Consider the following 12,423-nt stretch of genomic DNA (forward strand, 5'->3'; position numbering starts at 1 on the left):
AAATTTGGTGCGATTTTGGTTGTTTATCCTTATCTCTATCTAATAATTTTTTATTTATTATTATTATAATATTTTTTTCCGTTGACAAGAAGCTATATATTCTCTTATCCTCCAAAACATTTTTGAAACAATCTATATATTCTCTTATTCTCCAAAACATTTTGAAAAATGACCTAAATGTACTTCTAAATTTGGTTTATACTGATACAAACTTCATTGAAAAGTCACCAAAAAAAAAAAAAACGTTATTGAAAAATAGACACTAGGAAGTTTAGGTGATTTTTCTTTTAATTATCTCTTTAGGATATTTGTCTTAAATTGTCTCTTTTGGATAGTTGTCTTAAAATCGTGTGTGAGATTTATCTTAAATAGCTCTTTTCTTAATGTGATTTTCCTTTTACTAATTATTGAATATCACGGCAAATTTACTGTGAATTAGGTTGAGAATGGGCTTACAACTGGCTTGTATGGCACACCTGCTAACTACGAGGCATATGAGACTCTGTCTGATTCAGAGAGTATAGGGGAGAGAAATTCACCTTCAAATAATGTGGCAAGTAGAAGATATCCAATATCTGACATGACTGTTTTTAAGTACTGCTTGGCTGGCTTGGCTGAGAGATCGCTGATGCTTAAGGAGATTGCATCCTTGGCCTCAAAGAAAGAAATTTCAGAGTTGGCCCATCATGTGTCACTTTATTCAGGATGTTCACACCATGGGTAAGGTTATTATTGATGTAGTGTTATATAATTGCATTAGTACCTCTTACCTTAACTCAGCTTTGAGTTGCTGGACGTGCGCTCTTGTTTCTGACGCAAAGTAGGAGCTTCTCCCACGCTTACCATGAAAATTCGCAATTAACCACTAGTGTGAGAATTCGTATGCACTTGAGATTTCATTGTGGAGAGCATCTTAAGAGGCTGAATAGCACACCGATCGATGAGGCTGAAGAGATGATTGCTCTTGATCGCAGAGAGAATTTGGCTGCGCCAGAGAAAGTTTCGATCATCAAGTCGGAGAGAAGAATTGGGAAGAGGACACAGAGGCAGATGAGGAGGATCAGTCGGTGTTGGCGGATTCATTAGCAGAGGCGATGGAGGAGAATCGATGCTTTTGCAATCAGAAGCTCTTTATACCATAATAGAGTTTGAGAATTCAAAGAAGAGAAAGGTGAAAGAGGGAGGGAGAGGGAGAGAGAGTACTGAACCAGTACTTATATACACAAGTGAGAAAAGAGTGTTCAGCACACTAGTTGAAGAGGGTAGAGAAGTCCTTACACACTTTAGTTAGGGGGCTGTTAGGGAATCTATCCTACCTGGCAATTGTATAATTGCCTTAACAGCTTCTAGACTCTTGTAGATTATTTACTCAGCTCACTCTATTAAAATTGATCTTTCTTTCCTAACAGATTGTATTCCGGCATTCTTCTATCCATGTATTTTGACTTTCTAAACAAAGTGTACCGATTTTCTTCTAGTATTATTCAACATAATCGCTTGTCTTTATTGTAATTTATCATGCCTATTCCTTTTTAACTACTTGCTTGATCTGTAAATCAGAAATCAAATATTAATTGCCAAAAAATTGGTGGAAGATGGAACTAATCTTTGGAAGATGATGTCTCCAAACAACAACCACGTTCCTTGGGAGAGTGCAGTGTATGAGATTGAAGAGCAATTCATGAAGATTGCTTGCAGTTCGCGATCTCTCTCACATCAGGTCATTTCTTTTGTTACTGCCCATGAAAGCACTTACAGTTGTGATAACATGTTGCTGCTGTTTACTTTCAACTATTTTAGATGATATTTCTGTTTCAAGGAATTCATGAAGCAAACTATGAATACGAATGGTAAATGAAGGGAATGGATCCTCTCAATTTTTTTTTTCAATTGTTTGATTAAGTGTGATCTTTCACCTTACATTCTTTAAGTGGGACCAAGAGAAAACATATAAGAAAAGATATTGAATGGTAAAAGATCATACTTTACCAAACAATCGAGGATAAAAAATTGAAAGGATCCACTCCCGTAAATGAAAACCTAAATCTATTTTCGAAATTCTAAAACCAAAATAAGCATATGGATGATATTTGAGCTCTTGCAGAAGCAATAAGAATTTTCATAAAATATGTATAGATTATTATACTTAAATTACTATGAAGGAATGTTGCTGTCAATGTTTTGTCATACTTCTTGCTGCTTTAAACCATATTAACTTCCTCTCCAATTGTTGCTTTCGTTTGTAAATCTTTTGTGCAGCAAAGATATGTAACTGGCATTATGGGGGCATGTCATCAGTTTTTGACATTTTGGTTACAAAACCGTGAAATCCTATAAATAATATATGTCCAAGTATTCTAGGTTTTTGCATTATCCTCTTTATTGAAAATTATTGCCATATTGGGCTAATATCTTATGGTAGAGCTAGGCCTTTCCAGTTCTGTGCACTGAAAAATTAGAGAGAGATACGAGTTATTAGCGGTCCTTTTTTGTTTTTAATTTTTCTAAGAAATTTTATAATTGTTGCAGGACCTAGAGCTTCTAAGAGTTATTGCTGGATGTCAAGAGTATTTAGCCCAAGAAAACTTTGAGAAGTTATGGTGTTGGTTGTACCCTGTGGCTTACATAATTTCAAAGGAGCGGGTAAACCCTATCTGGAATTCTACATCACCTAAGTGGATAGAAGGATTCATAACTAAGGAGGAAGCAGAAGCTTCGCTTCAAGGTCCCACAGGACTTCAAGAACCAGGTACATTTGTATTGAGATTCCCCACCTCAAGAAGCTGGCCCCACCCAGATGCAGGTAGCCTAATTGTCACATATGTTGGCAATGATTACAAACTTCACCACAGGCTACTTTCGGTGGATCGTGTTTTTGGGTAAGCTTTAGTTCTTGATTCTATGCTATTTAACTGAACTTTTATTGGCATGTTTCTAAAGCTTGCGAAAATTCGGTAGATTAATACTCAGTAGGGAAGTTTGGGGTAGACTTGATGGATTCCCATTTAAGAGGGAAACTTATGACCTGACCATAACAATTATGTGTGTTTGTTTTCATTTCCATGCATTTTCATTCTGTTGCTCATTTATGCCGAGTGTTCGAAATCAGTGGATGAATTTACTTGGTACAAGGGTGCCTTGAAATTTACAATGCATTTTCAACATTTCCATGATAAATATGAACTATACTTAAGCCTCAATTTGGTCCTAATACCCTATTTATTACTGGAATTAGAAATCACCAAGAATTAATGTTTGTGCAAAAATGACTAGATAGTGAGGATATTCATCGGATCACTTAACTTTCCCAAAACTCGCATGTTTGCACATGCAACTTATAACTGCTACTATTTCATTAATGACAGAAATTACATACCTTGTGATTATTGCAGCTCTGGTGATAAAGGAATCGACATGAAGCCACTCCAAGCTATGCTAATGGAAGAACCTGAGTTGACTCGATTGGGAAGGCAAGTTATAAAGCATTCTTCATAAGTTGAGGGTACTGGAAATATTTTTTTCGACAAAATAGTCCTTGAATAAAAGAAAGGCATTCGTGATCTTTGGGAGGACACATGTGCCTTTTCTTATTGAGGGGTTATTCTGTCAAAATTATAATTTTTCGGGGCAGGGGCAAATGGATCCTCTCCGGTTTTTTCAACACTTGAGGAAATGCAATGTGATCTCTCACCGTTAACTTTATAAGTGGGGGCAAAATTAAATATGAGAGAGAGAGCAATGAAGGGTGAAAGATCACAATTGACACCATCCAGTTTTTTCTTCACTGGAGAGGATCCATTCCCGGGGCCAGGGGGCCAAGATAGTGGTTTGTCCCGTTATTCATTATTATATAATTATGCTTTAAACTTTCGTCAAGATTATCATTATTCAAATCACTTGCAACTGTTCAGGATAATAAGAGGCCAATAGGATCGGTAGAACTGTGCAGAATGCCCTTCACCACCCAGTTGAGTTCCTTTGAAGGTTGTCTTTGAGTGATAGACTCAGAGAAGATGCGGCTTCTTGTGGTTGATTTACGATAGAATGTTTTCCATCCAGCATATATGTATATAATGTAAGATTTTAGGTATGATATTTTCAAATTTAGCAGCTGTTGATCGTTGAACTGCATTTATTCATATGTAACCACCACCACAATTCATAGCATTGCTTTTCGTGTGCAGTTGGCTTCAATAGCCATCTTGTTCATTGATAACGCAATGATTCTATTGATTTTTCTAATGAAAAAAACTAACCCGTTAACTAGGTTTTTACTTGAACTTCAAAGGAAGATGCAAATCGTAATTCATAGAACAGTAAGGTAGCGTTTGGTGGAGAGATAGAGACGAAAAGACTGAGATTGAGAGACAGAGACTAAGAGTCAGAGATTGAAATAAATCTCAATATTCTGTCTAGTGCAAAGTAGGAGACAGAAATTGAAACAAGAATAAAATTCTAATTTAATTTGTACAAAGGGTAAAATTAGAATTAATTAATTGAAATGAAGGTATTTTAGGTATAAAATGTTATTAAAGATTCAATCTCCATCTCTAAAAATTTTAGTTTCATGCGTCTCCACTTTTTGGAGGTACTGAAATACTGAAATTTTGGGGATAGAAACAGAAATTTTAGTACTAATTTCTGAACTAACAAACATGATGCTGAGTTTCAGTCTCTCGGTCTCTGTCTTAGTACCTCAAAACAAACGCTACCTAACAGATTATAAATGCAATTCACCATGTGTAAATATATAATTATATATCACATCACAATTTAGAATGAATTAAAACTAAATCATACGTAACCTAAAAATAGATTTCATAATTCAAATCTAACGTGTCTAAACTTTACAAATTCATAAATTTTAAATTCTTAAAGAAAAAATGTTACATATTTACTAAAAATCAATTTTTCTGTATTTGTGTATTTTTTTTCCACAGAATTTTCAATTAAATAATCAATTATAAGAATAATCAAATCTAGTAGAATAATTATATCTGGTTATAATAGTATAATAAAAAAGGTTGTATGAGATGTCAAATATATATGTTTATATATGGTAATCCTTTTTTGTGTATATCAACATTATTGATTTTTTATAATATGTTTGAAACAATAATTTTATCCGTAATATTGCTTGTATTAACACTCTGATTGAACTCATAACTTTCAGTCTCATCTTTTGCCTTCTTTCATCTTCTCCTAGTGCCACCTTTTTCACCACCACAATTACTCCTCTAACTTCCTTCACAACAATAGAACTCTTAATATATTTATTGTATATTTATATATTTTTTTAAATTTTATAATTTGGGGTTAGATTTTTCCATATTTCATGAAGATTAATATTCTTAATTTAAGTTTTATGGTTTGAAAAAAGGACAAAGGATGCACAATCATCTCGCGTCAACATATGATTCGAAAAAAGATTGCACTTAAAGAGAATAATGTACGTAGTCTAACCCGATAATTATACTCGTGATTGTTTTTATGGCTTGATCCCAAGTTAAAATTAATTTAGAGATTTAAATTTTAAATTAAATGTTAATAATATAAACTTAAGGGTAATAAATTAATTTAAGAATTTAAAAAATGCTGGACCAATTTTAATTATGTGGCACTTAACTTAATACATGTAATTTTTTAATGGTGGCACGCAAGTAACAAGATTACACCAAATCTTTTTAAACACAACGGTAGTCTAACAACAACCGCTTATTGTTTTGTCTCATTTTTCGTGCTCATTGGTTTCTTTTATTCATTTAAATCCTCACAAACAGTCGAATTCAAATTTCTTTTATCCATTCCTCTATAATCACCCAAAAATGCAAAAACTAATTAAATGGTACGTAGAATGAGAGTTTGTCATATCGCTCTACCCACTGAAACTTCAGCTGATTAGCTCCATAGAATGAGAGTGCTACTAGTGAAATCATCAGTTATTGTACTATAAATAAAATTTAGCATGTGTTAAGCTTCATAATAATTCAAAATTGCTAAAATTAAAACTTTCATAACCTTTTTTATTAAGTTTAATTACTCTATTAGTATTTATAGTTTTACCAAATTTTCAATTAAATCTTTATAATTTTTTTCTTTTCAATTAGATCCTTATACTACTTTTAATTTTGTATTTAAGTAATTTTCATGTCAAAAACGTTAAAATTAACAGAATATTTTTTTCAAAATACATGCGGTAAAAAATTTAATTACGTTTTTAATTATAAATACCTTCAATTTACGAAAAAATAATCAGTTAACTCTAATATTTTTTACACTAAAAAAGATCTAATTATAAAATTAAAAGCAGTATAGAAACCTAATTAAAAAAAATAAAAACTTAATTATAAATTTGATAAAACTATAAAGTCTAAAAGAATTAGACCTTTTTATTTATGAGCAAAAGTTTCACAAACTTTGGTAGCATCTAGAATAACTTACCAATTAAAATTATTCTGGTGTAAACTATTTGGATTTAATTCCTTTAAATAGATTATATTTTTGGGTCAGAGACTAATTACTTTTAAATCATTTATCAGAACCCACGCATATTGAAAATTAATTGATCCATGGAAGACTAATTACGTTTTTCAAATTCTCATGTTACAAAACCTCATCAGTATAAAAGATTCAAATCCAAAATATTTATACAACTAACAACTTCAAATATTATGCAATTGTAGTAATTATACAAACAACTCAAATAAAACACCACAATGAATGTTAAATTTGATCAGTTAAGCATTGAAAATAAAAAATAAAGGTACAAATAAAGACAATAAGCATTTCTCTTAAGGGGTACTGTGGTACGAAGTACAAACTACATTGTCACTTGCATAACATGAAATTCATATTTATCATTGAAATTTTTGTTTTAATCTATTTTGTATCTGTTTTATGGTATTAAAGACAAACTTTTAATCTTATTTTACTTCCTACTCTCCCTCCCCATCGCACCCCCTCCCCAATGCACATTCCCCCCTCCCTACCTCCACTACCACTCGCAGCAACAACCACCTCAACATCAACAGCAACAACAACAACAAGCAACAACAACAGCAGCAATCCCAACGCACACTTTTCTCTCCTTCCTATCGCAACAACAACCTCAACAGCAATAGCAACTTCAACGGCAAGAACACTATCAAGGACCATTGCCACCACTATCGGAGCGACAACAAGGCCTGGAATAGCCGCATCTCCTCAGTCCCTCAGCCTTTCTCTCTTTCTCTCTTTATATTTATATATGTAGGTTATGTGTTTATGTAAATGTCTGGGTGTGTGAATGGATATTGTTATTGTTATGGTCCTTCGATAAAAGAAGGAAGGAATGAGGGAAAAGAGAGAAGGAAGAACAAGCAAGGTTAGGTTTTGAATGTGCAGGTTCTTCTATTGGTTCTGTTTTGGGTTCTGATGGTGTTGTTTCTGCTGTTATTGATGCTTCTGCTATTGCAATTGGGGAGGGAGAGGGGAGGAGGTAGTGCGCGTTGGAGAGGGGGGCTGCAATGGGGAGGGAGAGGGAAGGAGGCTGCGATGGGGAGGGATTAGGGTTTGGGAGTGGTTTGCCAAGTCACGGCAGCCACGTTAGCATTGTGCTTGCCGAAGATTTGCTCCAGCGAGTTCGAGGACACGCTTGTCAAATTTTAAAATTTTTTAGGGACTATTTTGTCAATAATAAAAGTCAGGTACCATTTTGTCAGCGTCAGAATTTTTCGGATATCGATTTGATATTTACCTCTAACTAATTTATAGTAAAAAAAAAATAACTCTAATAACATTTTAATATTTCTCTTATAGAATATCGTGCTTCATGAATTTAGATTCTTTTTTCTTTAGTGTTCCTTTACATGGTACGTAAATGTTAAAACAATGGAAGATTTCTTTGATTCTTATCTCGTTTGTGAATTATATCTTTTTCTTAAGTTAAAAAGATTCAATAAGTTTAATTAATGTCATTACCAAAATTAGATTAGATTATATTTATCATGAATTGGCACTGCAATGAATTGATACATGATAAGTAATACTATGATGGCAAGTAGCATCATGGAAGATGAATTCCAACAGCAAGAAAAACTGGCAATGTGGTCGCACAAGGAGACTGTTAGAGTATAAATAGGATCAATTAAAATTAGTTAGTATTATTTATATTTAAATAGTATATTTAAGTATTTATTATAAGATTTTATATTTTTATTGCTTTGATTCTTTTAATATATATATAAATATCCTTGTACATTGTATCTTTAGAACTTATTCAATAATATACGATACTTTCTTCACTTTAATATCTTGTTTCTAACATGGTATTAGAGCCATAGTATCCTCCTTGAGGACGATATGTTATTTTTCTTCAGTAAAATTACCGTATTTTTCATACTCTTCTTTCGTGCTATTTTTTCTTCTCTTTTGTTAATGTTTTGATGCTTTCTCACTTCACTAATTAGCTCATTCACTACTTACTTATTCTCATGGAGAAACCATATGTTTTTCGACACCTGCCGATAGTTTGCCATCTCTTCGCATTTTGTCACTTTTCAGCAATTTTCTGGCGGTTCGCCATCTTTTCAGCATTTTTTCGGCAGTTGGCCACTCTTGCGACAGTTTTGTCTGCGTTTTTTTTGCGGCAGTTTTGTCTGCGCTTTTTCTTTGCAGCAGTTACGTCTGCGCTTCCTTATGGCTGTTTTCTCTGTGCTTCCTTCCGACAGTTCCATCTGTACTTTCTTCCGACAGTTCCATCTGTACTTTCTTCTGACAGTTCCATCTGCACCCGTTCTATCAGTTACTTTTCTCTTTTTTTCTCTTCATGAGAACTCGTTCATAGTTCTTTTTTTTCTCCTCCCAACAATTTTTGGTCTTGTTTCACTCACCTTCCCGACCTTTTCCTTCGTCACAGACCATATCATTGTCTTTGTCTCATCGCCACGAGTACACAGAGCTCGGCCCCGTCGTCAGAAACTTCCAAACGCGCCACAACGCGCCGCCGCAAGGTCACAGTCTGCATCCATTGTTTTTCTCTCCAGACGCTTCCAGAACCGTTGGATCTTCGGCGACGATCAACGATCTAGGAGCATCTACGTGTCGAGCCTTAACACCTTCCACCGACCTGCGTGCCACCTCACTTGACAGCGTGTCTTTTCCACACATGGTACGGGACTGAGACATGGGAGTTGGTGGAGCGGCTACTTGGTGCCAGGCCTCCTGCAGTTCAGCAGCAAGGTGCGCAGAGGAAGGAGTCTTTCTCTCTCAAGCTGGCATGGTTTTAGGAGCAACTCCGGCAGATGCCTGATACCAATGATCCAGACACTCTCCGACAGCACACGAGGTGTTACATACTTTTGATGATTAGGGGTTACCTGATGACCGACAAGTCAAACAATCAGGTCCATCTACGATGGCTGCCACTGCTTGATGACTTTTAGAGGTGCTGTTCTCTGTCTTGGGGTTTCGCGATGCTTACATGGACGTACCACTCCCTATACTCTGCAGCACATCGAGCCACTACAGATATTGCAGAATGCACTCCGCTGCTAGTCTCTTGGATATACCAGAGATTTTTCCAATAGTGTCCACCCAGTGACTAGTTTATACATATCCCATGGCTGTGAGGTAACTGTTATTTATGGTTTTCTTCTTCTTCGTTTATATAATTTGATATGATGTGCGATAAATTGAGTCTTTGCTATTCTTGTAAATGTCCACAGGTTGATAGGTATGGCGCAACAGAGTAGGGACCAGTACGAGTAGAGAGTCCTCCGATGGCGTCGGGCGTTGGACCAGTTACAGTTCGATGACGTAAGCGAGTTTCTTTTATTCAGTTATGAAAATATGAATTATTTATCATGTTTTACCACCTGTTACTGATTATTATCTTACAGCAACCTCGACACCTTTGTATGATTTCTCCCAATCACCGTATATCTGCGCAATAGCCTTTTGTTTCGCCATCCAGACCTTTATGAACGAGGGTTTGAAGTGATAGCTTTGCCTAACTGCACCTTGTAGAACCGGGATGCTGACGGATGGGCTGGATTGTATCAATGGCAGGATGACATTGTAGATGAGACTACTGTCCACTGTCGATGGTCCTGAGACATGGTGGGTGCTAAACACATGTGCGGTCCTCCAACACTACACACCTCCCTAACGAAATATCACATACATGGTTGGCATTTAATCCAAATATAACATTCATAAATGAGAAAATACACCATGATAAACTTGAACTCACCAATATTCGATTTTGTCGGAGAGCAACATGGAGATTTCAAGGGCAGCCTGTTGTATATTGCCGGCAATGCACATGGTATTTTAATTGATCCGACTCCACAACTCGGTACACATCACTTCTGCGAATGCTGTAATTCTTCACACCCTGCATCACTGCATCTCTATTTTTGAACCTGTGGCCAACCCGAAACTCCACAGCACTGTTTAAGTTGTAATCGTCTTCACCCATGTTAGAAAATTGAGTTGTCTCGTGCATCGCGTCCAGATTCAATGTATGATAGTGACTGGGTACAGCTGATAAGGCCGAAATTGAGTGCGGAATGGACAGAAGATACCGAACTGATGGCTTGACTGACTTCTTTAGTACAAACTCCTCCTCCTCCTCATCTTCAGAATAATTACTGTTATTGCTAATCGCAACATACTCCTCGTCAGAGTTTTCACCATCAACGTCCATGTCTTCCACTAGACTAACAACATGTATCGGTGGTGGTGTGAGAGGAGGGTCGTCCTACACAAAATTCGACTGGCCAGATCACCGCCACCGACATCACCTACCACCGCAAAAAGCTCTATCACTTGTTCCGCCATGATTCTCCCATGGATATCAAACATGAGATGCACATGTTCGTCGCCATTGAGCCAAAATAAACGAAACCGAAAAGACTACATTTCCTATCGATGCTAGTAACCGATACCTCACCCTTCCGATCTCTTTTCTGCCGCTACCACCAATGTTACCCAATATCAGAGTCTTCAGCTCCGACAAAGAACTTACTCGCCGGATACGCAACAAAATAGAATTCTTGCACTCAAATATCATGCTGGTATCATTGTTTCTCATATGGCAATTGAGATACACATTTATAACCACATTTTCACTACTACTAGACATTTTGGCTTATTTTTTGGAAGAAAAATGAAAGAGAAAAAGTGAAATGTTTGTGGAGAATACAAAAATTGCACCTTCTTTTATAGTTATTGAAAATTTGTCGGAATATATTTCCTTTACACTGTAAACATCATATATCTTCACCTATCTTGTTTATAGTGTAAATAAAATACTGTGTAACCTTATTTCATTTACGGTATAAATGAAATAAGAAATACGATGAATTTTGATAAAAATATTATAAATTATATTTTTTAGTAAATAAAATATTTTTTACTTATTTAAAAAAATTCTCCTTAATTTTGTATTTTCGTAACGTTAATTTTGTATTTTCGTAAATAAGTTTATTACTATTCTGAATATTTGTGAGTATAAATATTAAATAGTGCGCTTATTGTGTTAAAAACAAAAAGCTATTTACCTGCTAGGCAGACGTTGCTGGCAATGATTCTACAAAGGATAAGGGCAACGTTGTCATTTTCCAACTTATAAAATCCATGCTCAATGCTCCAAAAGCAATCCGACCCCATCTCTCATTCCGGAGAGAGCAAACTTTTAGTAAGAGAAAGAAAGAAGTACCGACCGAGAGAGAGTGAGAGAGAGAGAGGGAGGGGACAAAGAGAGAGAGAGAGATGGAGAAGCAAGATTAAGAGATTCCCCTTGGTGGTGGCTACTGGCTGGTGTGGTGTGAGGTTCTGCTTCTTCTTCTGCTTCTCCACTCATATTCTTCCTAACCCTTTCTTTGCCCCTCTCTCTCTCTTTTCACATAACACCCATGCCCCGAGCCAGACCCACCGATCCACCAACCAAAGCACCATCATCGATAAACCCTAACGAACCAGCGACCCAAACCCGCTTTCGCGGTGTCCGAAAGAGACCATGGGGCCGCTTCGCCGCCGAGATCAGAGACCCATGGAAGAAGTCCCGGGTCTGGTTGGGTACCTTCGACACCGCCGAGGCTGCAGCCCGGGCCTACGACGCCGCCGCCCGCTCCTTCCGCGGGCCCAAAGCCAAGACCAACTTCCCCCTCCCCGGCCCACCCGAGCCCGCCTCCGATCTCATCATCTCCAAGTTCGATCCGGTCCAGGCCAGCCGCCCTACCAGCAGCGGCATGAGCAGCACGGTCGAGTCCTTCAGCGGCCCTAGGGTTTCCAACCCTCTTCCCTCGATGGTCCCCCGAAGGCCCGTGAACCCTATCGCACTTGAAGATTGCCACAGCGACTGCGATTCCTCCTCCTCCGTCGTCGACGACGACGATGACTGCGTCCTTACCTCTTCTTTCCGCCGCAAGCCTCTACCCT

General features: G+C 36.8%; 2 protein-coding genes across 5 annotated transcripts in view; both read left to right on the forward strand.

The window, feature by feature from the left end:
- The window catches only part of LOC107638334, a 13,508-nt gene extending 9,232 nt beyond the window's left edge, over positions 1-4,276 (forward strand). For 3 of the 4 annotated variants that reach the window (XM_016341561.2, XM_021120349.1, XM_016341562.2), the window contains 5 exons: positions 440-720; positions 1,561-1,720; positions 2,530-2,879; positions 3,393-3,470; positions 3,912-4,276. In XM_016341561.2, coding sequence (XP_016197047.1) covers positions 440-720; positions 1,561-1,720; positions 2,530-2,879; positions 3,393-3,470; positions 3,912-3,930 — 888 coding nt within the window. In that variant the 3' untranslated portion in view covers positions 3,931-4,276. Of the gene's footprint in view, positions 1-439; positions 721-821; positions 1,513-1,560; positions 1,721-2,529; positions 2,880-3,392; positions 3,471-3,911 lie in introns of those variants that run through there. The other variant, XM_021120350.1, reaches the window with a different exon arrangement.
- LOC107638333 (ethylene-responsive transcription factor 3) overlaps positions 11,626-12,423 on the forward strand; it is a gene marked incomplete in the record, with an annotated part of 1,262 nt that continues 464 nt past the window's right edge. Inside the window, 1 exon segment of the mRNA XM_016341560.2 lies at positions 11,626-12,423. Within this exon segment, the coding sequence (XP_016197046.1) occupies positions 11,898-12,423 (526 nt within the window).

The sequence above is a fragment of the Arachis ipaensis genome, chromosome B04 (genome assembly GCF_000816755.2).
Source record: "Arachis ipaensis cultivar K30076 chromosome B04, Araip1.1, whole genome shotgun sequence".
NCBI lineage: Eukaryota > Viridiplantae > Streptophyta > Magnoliopsida > Fabales > Fabaceae > Arachis > Arachis ipaensis.